The sequence below is a fragment of the Glycine soja genome, chromosome 14 (genome assembly GCF_004193775.1).
Source record: "Glycine soja cultivar W05 chromosome 14, ASM419377v2, whole genome shotgun sequence".
In the NCBI taxonomy this organism is placed as follows: domain Eukaryota; kingdom Viridiplantae; phylum Streptophyta; class Magnoliopsida; order Fabales; family Fabaceae; genus Glycine; species Glycine soja.
The window spans coordinates 30182712-30208451 of NC_041015.1; the positions used below are offsets into that span (position 1 = coordinate 30182712).

The 25740-nt window shown below is 34.0% G+C and overlaps 2 protein-coding genes across 2 annotated transcripts; both read left to right on the forward strand.

The window, feature by feature from the left end:
* The first annotated feature begins 6866 nt into the window (after positions 1–6866).
* On the forward strand, positions 6867–10532 carry LOC114383078 (putative wall-associated receptor kinase-like 16). The gene is made up of 3 exons (XM_028342672.1): positions 6867–7837; positions 8570–8731; positions 9111–10532. The coding sequence occupies exons 1-3, from the start codon at positions 6958–6960 to the stop codon at positions 10310–10312; spliced, it is 2244 nt and encodes a 747-aa protein (XP_028198473.1). The 5' UTR covers positions 6867–6957; the 3' UTR covers positions 10313–10532.
* A 12554-nt stretch (positions 10533–23086) lies between these two features.
* On the forward strand, positions 23087–23664 carry LOC114383081. The gene is made up of 2 exons (XM_028342674.1): positions 23087–23136; positions 23295–23664. The coding sequence occupies exons 1-2, from the start codon at positions 23088–23090 to the stop codon at positions 23615–23617; spliced, it is 372 nt and encodes a 123-aa protein (XP_028198475.1). The 5' UTR covers position 23087; the 3' UTR covers positions 23618–23664.
* Positions 23665–25740: the final 2076 nt, after the last annotated feature.

Genomic DNA, 25740 nt, shown 5'->3' on the forward strand with positions numbered 1-25740 from the left:
GCCATATGAATTCATTCAATCACTGGCTAGTCCAAGCCTAAGATTTCTTGCCTCTTTGCCGAAATTCGAAAACAAATGATCTATCCTTTTCCACTAGGAGCAATCATCCGGATGACGGACCATTCCATCGCAGTTGCTCTCATTTGCATGCCATGTAAGATGTCTTTAGCATCGTTTCCATTAGCAAAAAGACGCTTAAACCTTGGAACAATTGAAAGATACCACAACACCTTCGCTAGGGGGCCCTTCTTTGAGTTTTCATCACTACTACACTCATCATCATCCTTGACTATGTACCGTGATACCCCACACCTAGGGCATTTGGACATTTCTTCAAATTTATGTCTGTACAGTATGCAATCATTCGAGCAAGCATGAATCTTCTGATACTCCATACCCATTGAACACAATATCTTCTTCGCCTGATAGTAACTCTTAGGCAATGTGTTTTCCTCTAGAAACATATCGTACACTACTTGAAGCAGTGAACTAAAGCTTTTGTCACTCCACCCATATCTAACCTTCACACTAACCAGACTTAACACCGCTGACAACAGCGTCAAGGAATTCTTACACCCCGGATACAAAGGCTTCTTTGAATGACTTTGCAATGTATCATACATAGGGGCATGTGCTTGCTGAAAAGACTCTTGTCCAAGGTCACAAATCATATCCTCCAACGATCTCCCATTTCTACATCAAACGGTTCAAAATGGGACCCACTCTGCATGTCTGTCAATTCACCATGTCATATCCACGTGGTGTAATTCTTCTTAATCCCATCACACAATAGATGCTCCCGTATATCATTCATTATTTGTTGTCTTCCGTTCAAACAATTGGTGCAAAGACATTAATATTTTTTGTCCTCATTCGGTCGACTTCTTTCGGAGGCAAATTGCAAGAACAGTTCAATGCCTTCCTCATATGCAGGGCTCATGCAACTTTCATTCATCCAACTTCGATCCATCTAAATAATAACTTCGTGATACTCACAAAGTTATTCAATGCATGAAAATCTCACTTTTTATTATAGGTGTGGCCCTATACCATTCAGGAAGACCTTTTTTAATGTTAGCTTCATACGTCAAGGTTAATTTTATTTTGTTAAATTTTGACAATAATTGGTCTCCAAGTACACAACATGAAATCGGTGAAATTAATTTCCTGATAATCAAGTATGCATTCAGAGAACAACTAGAAATAATTTCATCAAATTAAACAAAATAATGTTAACCTTAACGCATGAATCTACCATAAAAATATCAGTCTCCCCAAACTATCCAAACAGACAATTCAATATTGAATACAATGATTAATACAAACTGTTTGCAAGAATCATTGCATTCAGTCTCAAACGGGAATCTAAGGTTCACTCATCATGAACACAATTTGTATAGCATATATCAGTTGTCATTAATGGCAGTGAACAAGTAATAAAAACATTAATTGGTAACAAACATTTGTACATGTGATGATGAGCAGCACAATCCAAATAGCAAGGCAACTAACTCTTCCTAGAGCAGAACAATTTTGAGGCTATCACATTGGGAATCCATACTTTGATTTTCATTTGGAAGTTAATTTCAACAAAATGTTGTGTTATCTGTAGCTTTGATACTAAGCTGGAATCCATACTTTAAATTTGTTTAACGAAAGAAAGATCAAGGTGGCTTTAAAGAGAAGAAAATAGATAGAAAAATGAGAAGGGAGGGTGATCGTGGTAGGGAGATAGGGATGGGGGAAGGAGAAGGCAGAGCAGTTTTAGTATATTAAAAAAAAGGTGTCAAGAGTTACTTCAGTAGCTTATTTCATTGAATGTTGTTCTCACTTCTCACAGCTAAATTCATGGTTCTTTCAGTAGAGGTTATAAATTAAGTTATATGACACTGTGTGTGACAAGCAAACACTTGAAAGTTATTCTAGTAGGAGTGGGACAGCCCAATACTTCAGCCCAAGACCAAATCATTGCTCACAACAAGAGGAAATTTCAGCACCAACACAAAACATGCATCCTTAGCTTAATGGGTCAGTTGTCGCTAAACAAAATGCAAAGAAAGCTGATTCAAACCTCCATGGTTTTAATTTACTCCTGGTATTGAGACACCAATTGCTTCAAATGCAGCCACTACTAGATAGGAATTACGATTAAATATAGTGTTTCAGGTATACAGCTTACAAAGTTGATGGATGTTGGATTATTCCACTTTAAGCTTTACTTATCCTAACTAATAATTGATGGACACCCATCACCAGCTATTAATCCTATCAATGGAACAAAGACTAATGAATTTCTACCCATTGCTTTCTACCATCATGCCACTCAAGGCCATAATTGATTGAGGGGACAGTAAACACTTGTGAAAAATCAAATCATTCTAAAAATTTGACATTTATGTCTGCTTAAATTGATGTGAGTGCAAATTTCAAGTGAGCAACGTAACAGCATAACAAACATAAACTACAACCACTACTAGCTAGGAATCACGATTAAAAACAACGTAACAATGTGCTTTACACATATACATGTATATATAAGCAGTAGTAACAATGTGCTTTACTTGGAGTTGCTATAATCAAACAACTTCCACAACAAGGCCACTAAGCAATAGTAAATGATAACCTAAAAATAAAAAGCATATGCCAGTTAGTCATGGGCCATACTGCCACAACAACGATATGTATCGCATTTTGCAGAAAATAACCTTTGAGAACTAATGAGTAATGGCATTAGAAGAACTCAAAGTAATTCAGCTACAGCAAAGTAATTCAGCTTATGCTCAACCAAACTATGTAACATTACTAATGCTCATATGACCAGACTGCATGAACTAATGACTCTGTAATAACTTAGCCTACAGAATTGTGGAGTTCATATAATGAAAGACAAAACTCTACAAAAATGATCATGTTCTCAACTCAAATTATGATATGTGGATAACAATAATTCAATATGTGCATTTTCTCTAGTTTTTTAGGGCTTTATTTGGATTTTCTCTAACTTCTGGGAGCCATACATGTTAGTTATCAATTATAATTCGGAGCATGAACAACACAATTCCCTTTTGGAGCATCACAGTGATCCTTCTTTTGATGAGCATGCTAGTGGTCATCATCACAGTGACATTGCTTGTTCAAAAAGGACAAAGTTGCTTGAAAGGCTAAAGAGATGGGTTGATGCAGGCAGTGAAAAACCTAGAGTTAGGCATTCTATTTCCAAAGGGGCAGAGGAACATTACACCTGAATGGCTAAGGAATGCACTAATTAATAACTGCCAAAGTTGACAAATACATGGCACGAGTGTCTAAAAACTTTGTTTCCTTCCTAGTATTGCCTCTTTCAATGGATACATGACATCAGTGCATAGAAGGGAAAAACATAAACAATAGGACCATATTGGCTAAGGAATGCATACTACCTTCAATTAGAAACACTAAACTATGTGTTTTGTCCTTTTAATAAGAAAGAGTGAACTGTGGATCGGGTTTCAGATTCAATTTGAAAAAGCAACTCAGTCCAATCCAAATTAAACTTATATGTGCATATATACTTTTTTAGTCAAATTTTATCTCCATTTTCTCTCTACTCTATATCTTTCTAATCAGATTTCTGCATAATCAAGTGAAAAACACTATTATTCTTTCTACTTTCTATGGTATCCATGAACAATACTTAACTGTATAGGGGTGCAAACATGTTTATATGCTAACAAAATAGCATAGTTTTGCCACTATAGGACATGCAGTTTAGGTTATCCATATTCTACAAGGTAAAGGCAATATGGAATGTTGAACCAAATGCCTCTCATAACACAAAGTTTAGCCAACTACATTTCACAAGTACAGAACAAACCCATGCTATACTACCATAGGTTTAGTGAAATGTTACAAAACAAATAAATAATTTTATCTGCAATGTTCCTTCTATGGAAGAAAGAAATAGCAACTACAACTCCTAAACCTGCAGCAACAGAGCTTCATCAACAACAACACAAATAATAATCACTAAGAACAAAGGGGTAATTGCCAATAGGCTAACTCACCTCTGATATAGTGCAAATCAAAGTGCCTGAACCTAGTTTCAGGGTATCTGAACCTTCAAACAGTCAAAACAACTTTCCAAAATAGATCAAATGCAGGTTGCGACCAACTAAGGGAAGTTAAAGGCTTAGTTTAAGGGAACTTATAACCAAGGGAAGTTAACAGAATAGCGAAGACTGCGAGGGTGGGGTGAGCAAAACTTACCTTGTGATTGCGAGTACAAACACGACCAAAGACTGCTTTTGTGCCAATGGAATGCCTGCAAGAAAACCAATGAAACTTGTTCTAACACAATGGCAGTGACCTGAGGGTGAGGTCAGCGTGTTGAAACACCAAGCTTGTTCAAACATGAAGGTCGTTCAAGGAAACCAACAAAACTTATCAAAACACGAGGGTGGGGTGAGCGTCACGACGCCCACGGCAACCTGAGCGTGGCTATGCGAGACTCAGCGTTGGGGGTCAGGGACAATGCCAGTGACGACGGCGACCTGAGGGTGCCTTTGCAAGAGTGAGCATTGGGGGTTAGGGAGAAGCAAGAGGGTGGGTTTGCAACAGACTGATGAGCGCAAGAAGTTTTGGCTTTTGAGTTTGTAAATTTAAGTAAAACGACAACAACTGTTTTTTAAAAAAAACCGATGTTAACATATGATCGTTAACATCGGTTTTTGAAAAAATCAATGTTAACATAGAATTCTTAACATCGGTTTTGACAAAATCGATGTTACCTACGTAATGTTAACATCGATTTTCACAAAACTGATGTTACCTACGTCATGTTAACATCAGTTTTAAAAAAACTGATGTTAACATCTGATGTTAATAAACTGGTCTTAATTACAAGTATGTCAGCGCGTTTGTGTTAACGTCGGTGTTTTTAAAACCGATGTTAACATCGGTGCTTTTAAAACCGATGTTAACATCGGTTTTTTTAACAATCTGGTCTTAATTACAAGTATGTTATCGCGTTTGTGTTAACATCGTTTTTTCCAAAAAAACTAATGTTAATAATCTGGTCTTAATTACAAGTATGTCACCAATGTCAATAATCTGGTCTTAACATCAGTTTTTTTAAAACCGATGTTAATAAACTGGTCTTAATTACAAGTATGTCACCGCGTTTGTGTTAACATTGGTTTTTCTTAAAACCGATGTTAACCAAGTGATGTTAAATGTATAATTTTTAGTAGTGATAGCAAATACATGTGAATTTGTTTTTGCAAATAAATCTGCAGTAAATGCCTACGGATTTTTTCACACCAAAATCCACATCAACCTAACAAATTTCTAGTAGTTTATATGATAAAACATGATCTAAAAAAAAATAAACCAGCTGGATAAATAAAGGAACACTATTAAACCTGTAGGGCAAAGCGTGTACAAAGAGCAAAATGCATATAAGAATGATAATAAAGATCAATGCAGTAACAAATGGAAGCACAAAGCGCATATATGAAGACTTAAATGATGAGTAGAAACAAAATAAAGGTAAAGGATGAACATGAGAGGGATCAAACTCAAAAAAGTGAAAGGCGACTCAATCCCCGTATTTTGATAAGAAAAAATTATGGCAAAAAATAATTAAAATTATAATATAAATATGTAATGGTTTTGATAATATCGTTTCTTACAGAGGAATTTAATTATTTAATGATACTATTCACATATTAATTGTTTTCCTAATTAATTATATTCTATTATACTCTCTCCAATTCTTTTTATAAAACAAAAATTTATAATATATTTTATGCTATAACTTATTTTATATAAAAAACCCAGAGATTGTATTAAAATATCATTTTTTATACTTGATAACATTTTTTTATCTTTTAGAAAGTTTATGCTCTCTTTTTCTATTGAATAAAAAAATAGGGTAAATATCTAAGTTGGCACAAGCAAATTCTGTTGAAATATAAACTTGATTTGGGCCCAAATTAATTATTTGATTCCTTGGACTTAGTTATTTTGGGCTTAAGTAATTATGGGTCATGTTTCTAGAGAATTCTTGTAGTGTTTGGAGTGTCTAGATATTTCTTATGGTTGTAATATTCTCTAGAATACTCTTTGGATCTCTAGAGTTGAGAACTCTCTAGAATTAGTGTGTCTAGAGTTCTCCTTAGAGTAGTATAAATAGAGATGTAATCCTACACATTTGTATCAAGCAAAAATACAAAGTTCTCTCCTCCATAAAGAATTCTCCTTCCTATCAAGTGTCTATTCAAAGTCTCCAATATTCCTAAACACTTTTCCTAAACATAAAAGCCTTATTTCCAACAAATTCATATTCATGAAATAACCGAAATAAAATTTCTTCTAGACTTTAAATTTTGGAGCCATTTGTGCGAAGCCAAGTCAGCTACCAAAAACTGTTTACAATTGAGTACCTCTGTCTCTTTTTTTATTTTTAGCAAACAAAAGACCCTTCTAATGCGTTCTCGGCATTTGAGGCCCAGGGCTGGTTGTTATAATATACAAAATTAGAGATGTCTTGATCTTCTGAAAACTGAGTATAAAATGAAATTCACGGGTTTTGCTTTTTGACGATCATGCATATACTTTTTGATTTCTTTTTCCCTCTCTCTCTCACTTTCTTTGTCCGATTTAAATGTTTTTAAATTTTATCATGCTTATGGCTGTCTATATCTCACCGCATTCCTTCTCTTAACATTCATTTTGCACTTTTGACTGAGAAAATTCATTAATTTTAGAACAACATTAATTGTGTGCGAAAATTCCAATCACTGTTCAGTCTTCCTCAAGTCAAAACACTACACAAAAAAAAAAAAATTAGAGTTTATAGTTTATAATTTATAAATAAATGAAACCCTCAGGCCACTAGGCAGCACAAGAAACTACAAAATTGTCCCTTCCAAAGCCTTATTTTCTAATTTGTGATTGTAAGCAAGGGAACACTTGCAAATGTGCAGGGTGCTAATGCTTGCATTAGCCCTGGTAGTAGTAATAGTAGCTATTGCACCTCATCAAACCCTTTCTGCACCACTAAACAGAACACTGCCTGGATGCAAATCCACTTGTGGAAATGTCGAAATTCCATATCCATTTGGTATAGGCAACTCATCTACACCCGATCAACGACCCTGTTTCTTGAAGCCCGTATTTAATCTTGCTTGCAATAACTCCACGTTAAAATGGGGTACGGTCACAGTTTTAAACATAAGCGTCCCAGCTCATCAAGTGGACGTATTGCAATTGGTTTCATGGTTTTGTAATAGCGAAGATTACTGGGAGACTTGGTTGACAACTGGTATATCCAGAATTTCAAGGAAGGAAAACAAGTTCATAACTGTAGGTTGCGACAGTTACGGCAATCTCAATAGCGTTTATAATGACAAAACATATACAACAGGGTGCTTAACAAGATGTTATGGCAATGCTTTGGTGATTGATGATGGAACATGCTCAGGTATAGGGTGTTGCCAGGTTGATATTCCTCCTCGAATGACTAATATCACTATAAAAGCATTTGCCTTCACAACCTCAAGGAGAAATATCAGCATAAATAATGCCTCTGTCATCTCCAATTCAACCTGCAGTTATTCCTTTGTTGTCAAAAATGGCTTTTATAATTTTTCTACCACTCATTTAAAAAGTTTCCCAAACAAGACGCTACCGTTGGTTCTTGATTGGACCGTGGGAAACAAAAGCTGTGACGATTCCAAAAGTAGAGGCGACTACGCGTGCAAGGAGAATAGCTATTGCGACGACAAGGACAGTGATTATGGTTACCGATGCATGTGTCGGGATGGTTATGAAGGAAATCCATATCTTGGCTGCATAGGTACTTTAATTTATTCCCCCAAATATTAATTACCCATCTTCTTCACATAACTCTTCATTCACAATTTGACAGACATTTGCAATCATATACCACTGTTTGATGTTTATATACAGTTTTTTGTTGGATTAGTTGGTGAGAAGTATTCACTAATTTTTTTAATGACTAATATTCACTAATTAACTCATTATCTTTATTTAAGTCTTTTCTTCTAATTCACAGTTTTATTCAATATACTTTTTTGTAATTTTCCCGTTTTTGTAGTTTTATTGATTAGTTATTTTCCAATTTTTTTCTAATATCTCCCGTACTATGTATTTGGCTAAAGATGGTGAGGAGTAGACAAAAGATTTAACATTTGACATGGTATTATTGGAAGGTTACAATTATTAATTACTGACTTCGAAATTTAGTGAAGTAGGAAAAAATTACTTCAGAACTAATCACGAATATTTTGATTCTTAAATTCTTATTTATTATTTTTAATATAAGATCTAATTAACCTAATATACTAAATATATTATGAATACATAAGGATCTAAAACTTATAAAATTTATATAAACAAAAAAACAAAAAATAGGCTACTATTTTTGGACCATATCAATTTAAGATTAGACTTAGGTTTCAGTTAGCTCCATAACTACATCTCTTTTATTGACTTTGAAAATATAGAACCTACCACAACAAAATTTCAATTTAGTGAGTTCTCCGTTGTTTCTATTTGGGATTTGCAGACATTGACGAATGTAAGACAGGCCATCATACATGCGTAAGTGAAAAATATTGTCTCAACACCAATGGATCGCACAAATGTTTCTGTCCAAAGGGGCAATCCGGAAATGGAACAAAGGAAGAAGGGTGCCACAAAAAAGATGTAGTTACCAAGGTTGTCATAGGTAAGCAACAAAGCAGATGCAATTATTTTAAGGTTTTTTTTTTTCATTTCCTCTTTAACCTTTTTTTTTCATGTATCTATGTTCTGTTAGTATGTAAGCTACTAATACCAGGGTTTAGTGTGGATAAATTTTTTAATAAGTACTTGTACGAAAGAATTAAAAAGATAAAATGAACTAAATTTCTTTCCCAAGGTAAAAATCAGTTTTAGAAATTCAAATTTTATAGATGTTTTTTTTTTTCAAAAGCTGAGGTGTATAAATTAATTTTCATTTATGAAAATAATTGATTTTTTTATAAGTCTTTATTGAAAAATTTATTCAGATCGGAAGTAGTTTAGAAAACGATTCAAGAATTGTCTTTGACATACTTTCAATGCAGGAGTCGCAGCAGGAACTATTATTTTAGTTGTGGGGACTACCTTACTGTACTTGATATACCAGAAAAGAAGACTCAACAAACTCAGAGAGAAATACTTTCAGCAGAATGGTGGTTCCATTTTGCTACAGAATCTCTCTACAAGAGAAAACTCCTCCCAAATTCAAATTTTCACAGAAGAACAACTAAAGAAGGCCACCAACAACTTTGACGAGAGCTTAATCATTGGTAAAGGAGGTTTTGGTACAGTTTACAAAGGTCATCTAGCAGATAACAGAATTGTTGCTATCAAGAAGTCCAAAATAGTTGATAAGAGCCAAAATGAACAATTTGCTAACGAGGTGATTGTTCTATCCCAAATCAATCATAGGAATGTTGTCAAGCTCTTGGGATGTTGTTTAGAGACAGAAGTTCCATTACTGGTTTATGAATTTGTTAATCATGGCACCCTATTTGATTTTATACACACCGAAAGAAACATAAATGATGCAACTTGGAAAACCCGTGTAAGAATAGCAGCAGAGGCAGCTGGAGCTCTATCATATCTGCATTCAGAAGCCTCAATACCCATTATCCACAGAGATGTGAAGACTGCTAACATCCTCTTGGATAACACTTACACTGCCAAAGTGTCTGATTTTGGAGCTTCAAGATTCGTCCCTCTTGATCAAACTGAAATAGCAACAATGGTGCAAGGAACTTTTGGTTACCTGGATCCAGAGTACATGCGTACAAGCCAACTAACTGAGAAAAGTGATGTCTATAGCTTTGGGGTAGTGCTTGTAGAGCTGCTAACAGTGGAGAAACCATATTCATTTGGCAAGCCAGAAGAGAAAAGAAGTCTCACTAACCACTTTTTATCTTGCTTGAAAGAGGGTCGCCTATCTGATGTTGTTCAAGTTGGCATTATGAATGAAGAAAATAAAAAGGAGATCATGGAGTTTTCTATTCTTGCTGCAAAGTGCTTGAGACTCAATGGGGAGGAACGACCTAGCATGAAGGAAGTGGCAATGGAGTTGGAAGGGATGCGGCTAACTGAGAAGCATCCTTGGATCAATACATTTCAAAATCCAGAGGAGGCTCACTTGCTTCAAAAGGGATCATCTAGCGTCTGTGAACCTGGTGATAGCAGCAGCCATCAATATACTATTGGGTATGACAGCATTAATGATCATGTACAAATTGCTTTTGATGATGGAAGATGATCATGGCTTGGCAGCATACCCTCCATTTTATATCAAATTTCTGTGTTACCTTTCGTAATCTTTTTGAATAATCCAGTTAGTTGTTTTCAGGAGTGTGTATTTGTGTGTTTGTATGTATTGAAATATGTTAATGCAGAGAGGTTACAGCCTCAATATACTCTGAATTTGTGTACTTTGATAGAGATTGAAACTTAAATCACCATGAATTGAGTATGGTCAACGCTTCTTATAAATGGTTATTTCTGAATAGACCTCTTCTACAGATTCTACAGATTCCTCTTCAATAGGTTGTGGCCTTGTGGGATTCGGTAGTTTTGTTTGTTAGATCCGAGGTGGGCTAGTTGGTGATAGGGACCATTTTCGGTTGCTTGGAGTTATGGAAACAGAAGGAACAACCCATTTGGACTTGGAATCAAGTTGCAGAAATGTTTCAGGTTGCGATGGTATGTGGAGGTTATATCAGAAATGTAGGCCAGCGGACAAAGAGACCAAACTTGCCAATTTTGAAAAGTAATTAATTTAATAACTATTAATCATAATTATTTGTTAATAATCAAAATATAAGTGTGTCACATAAGAAATTAATTGATCAACGTTCTAATGGTCAACGGAAGCTTTGAAAAACTAGGGAGATTAAAATTGCAATTTAGAAAGAACAAAATGAAAGGTTGCTTGGTTCAAATGGAGGACCGTGATCCTCCTTTCCTGAATTATTCAATATGCTGAACATTAAAAATAATTTTTGCAGACAAATACTATTCATGAATTATAAAATACATACGACCTCACACTTCTCACACTTATGTTAAACATATTTAATATATTACATTACAATTTAATACATAAACATTTTTTTCCAAGATAAACACCAATCGGATAATTATATAATTCACAACTCACAGCACAAGTAATATCACATTAATTATTAATCACATACTTATTCACAATCATATCTCATATCTACAATTTAACATCTCACACAATTTAACTAATTACAAAATATACATAAACATGTATAATAATAATAACAAAACACATCTAAGTTCTTCAAGACTTATAAATATATTTACATGTATCAAATATATATAACACACCATTAATATATAATTACATGTAATACTAAATATATATATATAATTAATAATAACAATAATAATAAACATATCACTAGATAAATATTATATATATAGATACATAAAAATAATTAAACACATTACATATATCTGTAAATAATTAAATGTATTATAAACATTAATATATATATATATATATATATATATATATATATAAAAGTAATTAGCATACTAAATATGTTAACGTAAACTTAATGATATATATATATATATATATATATATATATATATATATATATATATATATATATATATATATATATATATATATATATATATATATTAATATTAAATAATAACAATAATATCAACCATATCATTAGATAAATATATAGTATATATATATATATAACAAATCAAAAATCTATATACTTATATTGATTTACATGAAAAACAACATGTATACCTATATCTTAAACATATTTCAATGAAGTCATGGATATTGACTAAATATCTAATTACAAATGTGAATAAAGCTTTAGTCAATTCTTTCAAATAGCTTTAATCCAATTATCCAATAAAAGTGTATGTGTATACAATGCAGCGTCAAAAATTTTAGAAAGAAGAAAAAGAAATCGACAAGATTGAAAGGTCAATATATCAAATATAAAAAAATCATTGTCACACAATTTTTATGTTAATTATAAAGAATCCCAATTTCTAGGATTTACACTCAACACAAGAACACATCAATTTCACAATAACTTTGCATCAGGATTCCAATTTGTCCATCAAAGGCAGTCAATCCACGATTAAAAATATAAAAATATAATTGAATTTCATAAAACAATCCAAAATAATCCAAAAATTGATCCTCTGAGGTCCTCACACATGTTCATTCTAATCCCCAAACATGAATAATTCATTTCTTATCTCGATGTTGTCACTCAAGTGTTCTTCGTTAGTAGTGGTGGCGTCTCTAGAGTGCTTCTCCTCCGGTTGCTCTGTTAGGGTTCTTGTACGTCATAGAAAAAAAAAGAATAGAAGGTGTTTTGTAAAGATTGCTCTGGGTTAAAAGTTCCTTTATAGTGAAGGAACTAATGACCTAATTTTTTTAAAATTTTAAATGAAAACCAAAAGACATGACTGTTACAATTTCATCCCACTTAAAAGAAGTTTCACCCCTGAAACTTACCAGTATCAAACAAGTTAGGATATGCGTCACACATCTAGCCTTCTAATTCCCAGGTGGCATCCTTGCCCGAAGCACTCCCCAATACCACTTTGACTAAAGGAATCTCCTTCCCCCTTAGTTGCTTGACCATACGGTCATTGATCCTTAGTGGTTGTATTTTATATGCCAAGTTCTCTTTCACTTGGACATTGTCCAACTCAATCACGTGCATCGGGTCATGAACATATTTTATGATATGGAAGACACTATGGAGATTTGAGAGACATGGTGGCAAGGCCACCTGATACGCAGCTGGACCGAGATGCTTTAGGATTTCAAAGTGACCAATGAATCTAGGTGTGAGCTTACAGGACTTCAACACCCTGCCTACCCCAGTCCATAGAGTGATTCTTAGGAATACAGGATCACCTACAGCAAATTCAAGGTCCTTTATTCTCCTATCATGGTAGCTCTTCTGCCTGCTTTGGGCTACTCCCATCCTCTCTTGGATCAACTTGACATTTTTTAGTGGTCTATTAAACCATCTCAAGTCCTAAGGCAATGCTCTCACCAGGATCTACCCAACGCAGAGGTGTCCTACATCTCCTACCATACAACGCCTCGTAAGGTGCCATAACTATACTGGAGTGAAAACTATTGTTGTATGTAAACTCTATCAAGGGTAAGAAACCATCCCAACTACCCCTTTGCTCTAACACACAAGCTCTCAAGAGGTCCTCTAAGGAATGCATGGTGTGCTCGGTCTAACCGTTAGTCTATGGATGGTAAGCAGAACTCAACCTAAGCTTGGTCCCTAAGACTTTATGAAGACTTTCCCAAAATCTTGAGGTAAACTTGGGATCTTTATCAGAGACTATGCTAGAAGGAACATCGTGTAGTCTAACTATCTCACTGACGTAAAGCTAGTCAACCTCTCTAAGGAAATATGATGTTAATTGGGATGAAGTGAGCAGATTTCATCAACCTTTCCACGATAACCCAAATGGAATCTAAACCTTTGGGGGTCCTAGGTAACCCCACAATGAAATTCATAGAGATGTTATCCCACTTCCATTCAGGTACCTCTAAAGGTTGCAAATTCCCTGAAGACTTCTGGTCTTCTATCTTAGCTTTCCGACACACTAGGCATGCAAGGACAAACTCATTAACCTCTCTCTTCATACCCGGCCACCAAAACATCTTCCTAAGGTCTTGGTACATCTTAGTCACTCCCGGGTGGATACTCAGACTACTATGGCCCTCTTCCAAGATCGCTCTCCTAAGCTTGGGTACAATAGGAACACACACCCTATCCTAGAATCTCAAGACTCCACCAGGCCCCACTCTAAAACTACTTTCTCTCCCTGTAGTTATGGACTCTAACTGGGCTGACAAGAATGGGTCAGACTTTTGACCTTCACGGATCTCGCTCAAGAGTTCACTGGTGACTCTTAACATACCCAACTTAATGCTACCAGAGGTGATCTCACATGCTAAACTCATGTCACTAACCAGCTCTAAGAGGTCTAACTCTTTAACCATCAAAGTAGACATCTAAAGGGATTTCCCATTCAAGGCATTAGCTACTACATTATCTTTACTTGAGTGATAGCTAAGCTCAAAATCATAATCCTTAAGGAACTTTAACCATTTCCTCTGCCTCATGTTAAACTCTCTCTGATCAAACAAGTATTTTAGGTTCTTATGGTCACTAAACACCTCAAATTTAGATCCATAAAGATAATGCCTCCAAAGCTTAAGTGCAAACACTACGACTGCCAAATCGAGATCGTGCGCGGGATAATTCCTTTCATGAATCTTGAGCTGTCGGGAAGCATAGGCCACTACTTGGCCCCGTTGCATAAGCACTCCACCCAAACCCATTTTGGATGCATCACAGTACATCACAAAGGGTTTACTCAGGTTGGGTAACACTAAAACAAGTGCAGTGGTCAACCTTTTCTTAAGGGTACATAAACTACTCTCACACTGGGTATCCCACACAAAAACTTGACTCTTACGAGTAAGCTTGGTCAAAGGTAAGGCTAGCTTAGAAAAACCCTCTATGAACCTACGATAGTATCCTGCTAAATCAAGGAAACTCCTAATCTCAAACACTGACTTAGGACTTTCCCAACTCATCACCGCCTCTACCTTGGAAGGATCCACTGTTATCCCTCCCTTGGATATAACGTGCCCTAGGAAGCTCATCTCCTCTAGCTAAAACTCACACTTGGATAACTTAGCATACAGTCAGTTGTCCTTGAGGGTTTGCAACACAACCCTTAGATGCTCCTCATGTTCCTCCCTAGTCTTGGAATACACCAAGATATCATCTATGAAGACCACTACAAAACTATCTAGGTAGGGATGAAAGATCTTATTCATGTAGTCCATGAACACACTAGGGGCGTTGGTCACAACAAAAGGCATAACCAAGTACTCATAATGGTCGTAACGGGTCCTAAAGGCAGTCTTCAGAATATCCTCAGGCTTCACTTTAATCTGGTGGTAACATAACCTGAGATCTATCTTACTGAACACACAAGCCCCTACTAATTGGTCCATCAGATCATCTATCCTAGGCAAAGGGTACCTATTCTTAATTGTCACCTTGTTTGACTGACGATAGTCTATACATAGCCTCATAGTCTCATCCTTCTTCTTAACTAACAACACTAGTGCTCCCCAGGGTGACACACTAGGCCTCACAAATTGTTTCTCTAAGATCTCCTCTAATTGTTTCTTAAGCTCGCTCAACTCTACAGGGGACATCCTATAAGGTGCTATGGACATAGGTCCAGTATAGGCACTAGGTCTACTCAACCTTTCTCTCAAGTGGTAATGCAGACACCTCCTCAAACACCTTTGGAAACTCCCTCACCAAGGGTATATTACTCACAGGGTTTTGGTCTCAACACTCATACTAGCTAAGATCATGTATACTTGTGCATCCTCCCTCAAAGATGCCTCAACTTGGTTAGTAGACAAAAACATATCCTCTTCACTCATACCAAACTCAAGAAAGACAACAAATTTCTCAAAACAGTTTAATAAGACATGGTTGGAAGATAACCAATCCATACTAAGAATAACATCAATTTGACTTAAAGGTAAAACAACCAAATCAATCAGAAAATCGTCTATCAGAAATTAAGACATTACATTGCAAACACACATCAAAAGTTAAAATAGACCCACTAGTAGGTGTATCCACAATCAAGTCAAATTTCAAAGAAGACACAACCAAGGAAAGTTTTCACGAGAAATAAATGAATATGTTGCACTTGAATCATACAACACAATCAAGGGGACTTGACTTATGAAACACGTATCTTGGATGAGATCATTGAACTATGCAACATTAATACCACTAAGAGCAAACACTCTCCTCGGGGTCCTCGGTCATCCACTTTGGTTATTCAAACTTCCACTGTTCTTCTCCTTCCTCGAATGTGGGCAACTGGTACTGAGGTGGCCCTAACCTTGGTAGTTAAAGCAAGTCACCTCTCTATCTATGCACTCACGAGCTATATGCCTAAGTCGACCACACTTCCCACACCTGAGTGGTGTAGAAACAATAGCATGAGCACCACCACCACCACTACCTCTGTTAGTAGGCTAAGACATCCTGTTAACTGGCTGAGAACTCCCACCAGCTGGGTGAAGTCCTCCAGTAGTCCTCTGTCCCCTAAAATAGTTTCCATATTTCCCAAGAGGGGAAGAATACGGCTTGGCACGACTATGAGTCACAAGGTTCTTCTCTTTCTCATGACTAGCATTGGCATTCCCATAAAATGCGAACTTCTCCCACTAATCCTCGTCAAAGATCCTACACATGTTGGTCAACTGTGCAAAGTTGTGGATACTGTGACAATTCACCATCATCTTTAGTTCTGGTCGGAGGCCATTGATAAACTTCACACATTTGAACCTCTCCCCAGTTTCCCCCTTTAAGGTCGCCCTTAAAGGAACTTAGCATTAACTCATCGCCCTTAAAAGGACTTAACATTAACTCGTCGCCCTTAAAGGGACTTAGCATTAACTCGTCGCCCTTAAAGGGACTTATGGTCGTGTGATTTTACAATTCATAGTTCACAACTCAATACACATATATATCTCAATCATATACATACTCAATTTATCACATACACTCAATCTCAATCACAATGGTATAATCTCAATTTAACACGTTATCACACCTCATGAATCATATACATTTTACCTATGAACTATACAATGCACACAATTACTCAATTATTTTCGAAATCATTTTAACCCGTCGGGTTCTCATAGTGGATCTCATCACAATACTTGTCGCCCTTAAAGGATCTTACAATTGTGTGATTGCACAGTTCATAACTCACAACTCAATACACACATCTCAATACACATTTATTTCACCATTTGTCACAGGTTCAATTTATCACATACTCATAATTTGAATCACCATTTCATAATCTCAATATAATAATTTATACAAAAGGTTTATCACAACATGGACAGTAAAACCCCTCAAATAATTTCACACAATTATATCAAAATCAAAGGTCAAAACGCAAAAACATCAAGAACACTCAAGTTCATCAATTAATTCTTATCAGAACATCAATTGGTACATAAAGACAATAATATTGTATTTATAATTGTAAAGAAAAAATTATAATTTAATAAACACCCCAAAATAAACCCCAATTTAATCCTCTAAGTATCCCGACACATGTTCTCACTAATCTCCAATTGTGAATAACTCATCTCTTACCTCTAAGCGAGCTCACGTATGTTCCGGCAACGATAACAACATCTCTAGCAATTTCTTGAGATTCCTAAAGTTTCTCCTCTTATTGCTCTGATAGGGTTCCCAAACGTTAGAGAGAAGGAGAAGGGATTGAAGTCTCCATTTGTACTATCTGCGTGCGATTCTGTTATCTTCCTCCATGAATACTAAATCGAAAATCCCAACGGTGAAGGTGTGGGGAATTGAATCTCCAACAACATATCAAAATTTTACAACAATCCAACGGTTAACGAATCTGGAATAGTAGTTTTACCGAGACAGTTTTGGATTTCTGCGGGAAAAGAAAATGTTACGATGCGAAGTGTATTTCTCTCAGCTCCGATATTTTCTCATAATTCCCAACGGTGAAAAGCCTAGGAATTGAGTTTTGAACCTGGTGCTTAAATTTCATGATGATCCAACAGTGAATGAGTCTGAGATCGTCATATTTCTAAGACAGATTTGGTGGTCTGCGGGAAAAAGAGAACGAAAATGAGAAGAGGAGACATCGTCGGTGTGAAAACTGGCCTAATATCGTTATTTATACCTAGGATACTCACAACTTATTATTTACTCTATTTATTTATTTTTATAATTTTATAAAAACAAACTATATTTTATTCTCTACATGATAAAAAGTATATATGGAATTACTTTTCGTCTTTTTCCTTCCAATAAATTCTTTAGTTGTTGCTATAGATATGTAATTGTTTCAATGTTTCTGGCTTGAAATAACCTGCATAAACCTGGTTTTAAAAAAATGGATTGGATTTTAATTGGTTTGCATATTTTTTTTTTTTGTAAAAATCTAGGTGTTCTTTAAGTATAATTTCTTTTTAAGCTTTTCATTGATGAACCTATAGCAAGATTGTGTTCAAAGTGTGTCATTAACGATAAATGTTATTCCTATGTCAAATATTACTCTTGAATTCTTTTAAGAGTGTATTTGGATAGGGTAATTTAATTAGGTAATGTATTTTTTATAGGAAATTAAATTCTTTTTTATTAAAAAGAACTGTTTGGATATTTTAGTAAAAAGAATTTAAAATTTTAGAAATTTAGAAAGGATTTTAGTTATTGAAAGAATAGAATTTCAAATTCTATCTTCAAGAGAGTGAATTTTGAAATTGCTTACTTTCATGAACCCAGATGGCAGAAAATGAAGGTATCGCTTCTCTTATATCCTCCCAGTCAATCTCCACCACACACCTCACCATCATCACCCCCACCACTATCAGCGACGGCCCCACCGCCCATGCCAGAATTGACGCCAGCAACGATGCGAAAAAAAAAACGCCATGAAAAATATCCTGCACCGTCACCACCGTCCTCCCCCCTCCCATATCCCCGTTGACAACTCGATGAACACCGTCACCGGCGACGTACCCAAGGACCCCACTACAATTGACGACGCGCCCGCCATGAACGCAAAATACCGTTGTCATCAACAAACCCTGCTCAAAAAAACCAGTTTTTTTTTTAAAAAAAATAATAACTATAACTAATTATATAATAACAAGTTATACAAAAGTAAGTAGTTATAAAATTATAATTAATCTTATAAAAATAATTTACTTTTATTTATTCATAATAATATATAATTTGTTATATAACTAATTATATTCATAAACGATTATATAACTAACCTTACATATAACTTGTTAAACAAAAAATAAGTAGGGTTATAATTTAGCTATTTACTAATTATAATTATGATTATTAAATAATGAAACCATGACCACATCTACCTGCAAATCTGGCCATCGAATATAACGTCCCTGTGTCCAATACATCAGAATTTTTAAAAAAAAGAGAGTTTAAATTGAATATTTCTTGATTGTTGAAGAGATAGGTTATATCCAAATAAAAAATTTTAAAAATAAAGAAATTAAATTAAAGTATTTAAAATTCTCATAATTTAAATTTCTTTAAAATTTTAAATTATTTCATCCAAATACACTCTTAAAAAAATTTCCAACTTTCATTTTGGAGGATTGGACTAATGTTACTATTTATATATATGCAACATATAATGTCTGACACATCTTGTTAGGAACCAGATTAGAAAAAAAATAAGAAAAGAGTTTCTGCGTAGTTCTCTCAAAATATAAGATTGAGTGATCCCCATTCTTCTAGCATACAAACTAAGTTACTGATTATTCTAGTTAACTATTGATACTCTACTTTAATTTGGCTAACTTGTAACTAACAATAACACATTTTATTGAATACAGTTCACTCCAGGTGCAAGTAGTATATAAAACTGGAGTTACTGCACTTAGGACAAGGCGATGCTGGTTCGGTATAATTGAGAATTCTGATTCCCTCTGTCGATACCAGTTGGACAAGGGCTTGGTATACTCATGTAATCTCCTTTAAGATTTTATTCATGTTTTATCCACCATATTTTCTAAAAAGTAGTCATTGAACTTTAAAAAATCTTTATTTTGTTGGACAAGGGCTTGGTATACTCATGCATTTAGGACAAGGGCTTTTAAGATTTTGTGGTTTAGCATCATGTTTTGACTTTTATTTGTAATCACACTACACAATGCCAAGTTGAGTTATTGCCAATTGCCCCTGATATTGTATCCCCTTGTGTGCCATTCAGCCTGATAACATGGTGTTATATATGTTCCTTCACCATTAGAATCCCCATTCTACAATTAACGTCTTTTCTAAAGGAGCAGGGGGCAAATTGAAAAGACTCGGTGACTTGCAGAAGGACAATTCTTCTTGTGATAATGAAGAACAACTGAAGAAATTCTCTGCCAAAACTTTTAATTGACGAAGGAAGCAAGATATTTTGGCGCGTAATGGCAATTAATAGAGGAGGGTTGAGTCTCTGTATAAATAGTAATAAAAATAAAATAAAACAAAAAAAAAATGCGAATTGAATTAACAAGTTGAACGGTAGACAGGTAAAGCTTTTAAAAATTAGATGAGAGATAGTTTCCAAAAGTGAGTTTTTTTTGGGTACAATCCAAAAGAGAATTTCTGAGAGTCTCCTTAGCATTAATCTTTTAATAATTATTCCGGGTTAGAGGCTGTACATAATTATTTGTTGTTGTTATAAACATCAGGAAAAATTTCATGAGATTGAAATATGATTATTTAGAAACTGTGATATAGAATAACTTAATAATTTCTCTAACGTGTGACGTGATCAATGATGAGTGAAAATGTAAAATTTGTGACGTGTGAGTTAAGTGTGCAATGAATGAAAAAGTGAGGTTTGTTATGTGTCTGAATGAAGCACACTGGGTGAGAGACAAAGAGAGTTATTTTTATTGAGCGCATTTCCTCGTGTCGAATTGTGGATAATGATTTTTCATTTGCAAGCTGTAAAGCGTAAAAAAAAATTAGAAAAAAAAAACAAAATTTAGTGGCAAAACAACTCCAACGGCTTATGGACAAAAATAAACAATTTTGACTTTTATTTCTAGTGTAAGTCACATTAGTGTGATTTGTGTATTATCCAATTATACTATGATGTGATTTAAATCTCATATTAAATAATTTATTTAATTAAATTTAATAAAATATAATCTAATTAATTGTAATTAAATATTATTTAATAAATTTAAAATTTATCTAATAAAATAATATGATCTAATTATATATAATAAATTAATCTTGTAATTGTGTTTTATCCAACATTAGAACAAGTCTATATTTTATCAAAATTTAATAAAATTTCAAAATATATATTTATTTTATCTTTATCTTAATTTCGAAATATATATTTCCGAAATAACCATCAATAATTTTTATAAGTTATTTGAAACATTCTTATAAATATTTGTTACAAAATAAGTTTAAATAAATTATTCCTAAACTAATTTTAATGAGATAAAACGATAAGATACGCGTTGACTAGCCTAATCAACTGTGTAAGTCAAGGTTTAATTATGCCTTGCAGTCACCATTCACTTAGCTGGACGAGTACTGGTGTTTAGTTATTTTCCGCCATAAATTATCTAACCTCTCCCTTGGCCTACCTGCGTGAAATATTATCGTTTACTTAATTTTTTTTTTCTATCTCATTATTACTTTACTTTTTTGTACTAGTATTTCTTTCTTATTTTATTGCATCCTTTTTAACATTTGTTAATAGGAATTGACTCTAGTAAAATTGAGGTTAAATAATTTATTTCATTTCTAATAATTTAGACAATTATTTTATTTTAAAATTTTATCATTAATGTTATAATTATCACATTTAATGTAGCATCTTTAATTTTTCTTTTATATTATTTATGTGTAAAATTAAACCTTTATATTTTTGGATTAAAAGTTAATAATTAAAATTATAATACAATTTTAAAATATTAAATCTTAATAATCACTTTTTTAATTCACTTTAAGTAAATAGTTATTAGAAAAAAAAACAAATTTTAGGTAAATAGTTTTGATTTATTTCACAACTTCTAAGTATGATACTTTAAATATTTTTCAACATTTTCTTTATAATTTTTAATTAAAAATTATAGATAAAGATTATAACTTTTAATTAAAAATTATAAAATTAAAATTACAGCTATATATATTTTTCCTAAGGTGAATAAAGAATATAGTGATTAAAAAATAATTATTAAGGATTTAAATATTTTATAATTTTATTACATATATATTTTTGTATTTTAGTGTAATTTTAATTATAAAATTTTTAGTTTACATATAAATAAATATGCAAGAAAAATTAAAGATGATGCATTAAATAAGATAGTCATAACATTAATGATAAAAATTTTGAATAAGACAATTGTTTAAATTCTATTATCAAATTATTTAATCTTAATTTTATTTGAAATTAATTAGACAAACCTTTCTTAATATATCTTTCTTGTTTTATCTTTCTTCTTTACTGTTTACTCATACTATACTGGCGAACCTTTAAAGTATGTTTGGATAGAAAATTTTAATTAAGGAAAATAATTTATCAAAAAATTTTAATTAAGGAAAGTAATTTATCAGAAAATTTTAATTAAGGAAAGTATTAGAATTCATTGTTTGGATGTTTTTTTGTGAAGAATTTAAAATTTTAGAATTTTAAACAACTAAAAATCTGGAATTTCAATTTTCTTCTAAAATGTGAGAAATTGAAATTCTCTTCTTACCGTCTTCTTCAAGAAACACTGTATGAAACATCAATCGGGTCTGAGCGTAGAGGAACGGGTATAACTAGCACATCAATCATATCTTGTCTTTTTTTCATTCATTTTTTTCATCCTCATAATGTTAACTTTTTTTATCCAAATATAAAATTTTGAAAATAAAATAATTTCAATAGAAGTATTTAAAATTCTTAAAATTTAAAATTTCTCATAATTTTAGATTCCTCCATTCAAACATACTCTTAATATTTTCCTAACATAAAATTGACACAAAACAAGGATAAATACAGTCAAATAACCAATCAGATTTACTATGACATTATCCTTTCGTACTATCAACTTTATAATTAGGGCCGTCCAGCTTTTCTCTTTGCAACAATCAGATTCTTTGGTATCGCTTCGTCCTATCAACGTTTAATATCATGCAGCATTTCTCTTTTAATAATTTCTTTCATACTTTAATCCAATCTGACCCGGGCTGTCTAAAGTAAAAAGTAAAAACCCACTTGCTACAAATTTGCTCATAGAAAAAGAAGCAACTACTACAATAATATCGCGTCCCTTCCAAAGGTGGCCTATATAAAAATTGTAATCCTGTAAATTGAGTTATATTAATATTGAACTTATGACAACAATGGGATTGATGGCCATGTCGATGCGGATGCAACTAGCCCTGATACAAGGTCAGTCCAAGATACGGTTGCTAACATCAATCAACAAAATTTATGTTGTTATTTTATGTTAAACAAAAAGTTACACATAGACCAAAAGACTAAACATATAATTTTCTGGTTTAATTAAATTTATTTTAGATCTCACTCATCATAATTTTGGATTCTAGTGGTGTTGGTGATTGTGCCGGCAAGCATGGGAACTACAGCAGCTAACCAAACCCTGCTTGGCTGCCCAAGGTTTTGTGGAAGTGTTCCAATTCCATATCCATTTGGAATAGGCAAATCATCTGAAACCGGTCACAACCGTTTCTTGGAGGGAGCATTGGAGCTCACTTGCGAGGCAAAAACACCAAAAGGGGGTCTTTTTACAAATTATTTACCAAAAAGAGGCTCTTTTGCAATTATTTGTGGGGGGGTCTGTTTTTTTATTGCAAAGCGCCCCCCAGATAGGCGCCTTCACTGTGCACGTGACACGTGGCACAGCAGGTAGCGCCCCTGACGCGGGCGCCTTTGGTAGCGCCTAGGGGTCAGGCACCACTGGTGGCGCCCCTACTGTAGGCGCTACGGCTAGCGCAGGGCAGCCAGGCGCCTGCCCCCCCAGCCCCTTCCCACACCCCCCCCCCCCCAGCCTCTTCTTCTCACACCCCCCCAATCTCTTCCCACACCCCCCACCCCAAAATTGTATATTTTTTATATTGTTTATCAAAAATTTAAATTTTGTTTCATTTTTGTTATTAGTATTATTTGTTATTTTTTTATATTCCCACACCCCCCACCCCAAAATTTCAATAAGATTATTTTTTATACACTCTAAATTGTATATTTTTTAATTTGTTTATCAAAAATTTAAATTTTTTTCATTTTTATTATTAGTATTATTTGTTATTTTTTTATATTTTATTATTCTCTCTTTTTGAAGTATATATAAGTACATTTTCAATAAAATACATTTTCACCTAAAATACATTTTGAAATCCTAAAATGTTTTAAAATGCTTTTTGATTTGGTCAATTCTTTTTTGATTTGGCCATTAAATTACGTTAGAGATCACTTTTGGTTTATGTGTCATTAACATTATGGTTATTTATTTTTATTTATTTTAAAAGTATTGCACAATAAATTGAAACGTTGAAGTGACAATAATATAAAATTAACATAAAAAAAATCATACAAAGTACATGACAATATGAAACACATGGAAAAAAATAATACAAAGTACATGAAAATGTTAAACCATGCGGAAAAAATGTAAACTCATTATTAATCAATCATCACTATATCTGTGATGCCGTGACGAAGTCCCACATGGCCGGTCCTAATTTCTAGCTGCCCTATCAGGATTTCTTCTTCTAGGATTCGCCCTTTCATCCACTTGGTCAGCCTCGGCAGAGAAATCATGACGTAAATCGACCCCTAATAAGTCGTCCATGTCGGGTATATCTCCAAGTACATTCCACGGACCAGCAAGTGGGGCATTTGGGGTCAATACTTGACCACTTTGGGTAAATGAAGGAGTTGCCGTTGAAGAATGAGAGGACCCAAATATGCCTGCAAAACTATACCCTGGTTGAAAATCATGTGGGTATGAATACATCGGCGGCATCTGAGACGGTTCTTGGGTGAATGTCGGCGGTGTGTAATACATTCCATGTTGTCGTTCTGGCATCGGAGGCAAACTATATGTTGCTGCATCAATAGTTTCCCGACGTCGCGCTAAGCCTCGAGTCTCCACACTTTGCCGTAGTATATTAAACTGTTGATGTTCAAATTGTGGCTGAGAAGGGGGAGCATCTTCATGTGCCTCAAGTATCCTATCCTCTTCCTCAGACAAAAGAGTGATCTTCTCGATACATGGCAGTAAATCGTCAAAAGTACAAACCCTTCTCCCAACAGGCGATACCATAAAATGTAGTGTTTCGGCGATTTCACCCTGCATAGAAAATAAATGAATAGTTATTAAAATAATCTTAAATAAGCACAACATTCTTTTCTAAATTATAATGGACAATGTATACCAATAGTCCTCTTCTTGCATGTTTTGGGTCGACATAAACTTTTGTTTTACGCCTGTACCACCTCATATATTCAGAGTTCAGACCGAGGGTCCCTGTTTGTGGCGGCGTCTGCTCTACTCTCCTTTCATAGCGACTATTCCATTCATTAAGCGCGGGTTGCATTAGTCGCATCCAATTTTTTCCTTCCTTTCCCTTTAATGTCAAGTCATGTATGTTGTTGGGTTGCATTACTGGTCCCAGAATAGGTTGCTGCATTCCAAATTGTCTCATGACTCTATCCGGCTGGTGCCATTCCACTTTTTGAAAACAAATAAGTGGTATGATACATGTCCATAATACAGACCCAAAAAAATAAACTTGACTCAAATTCATTTCCACATGTCCAGCATAAGGGATCCATACAAACTGCATATAAAAGTTAAATTTAATAAATTAATTAAGAAATACAACATCATTTAATAAACAAACATCAAAATTGTTACCTCGTCGCGTTTCATGACATCTAATTTACGACGAAACTCAATTAAATTGTCATTGCCTATGTGATGCAATTCACCTCCCAACCATCTTCACAAAAAATTAAATAACAAAATAAAAT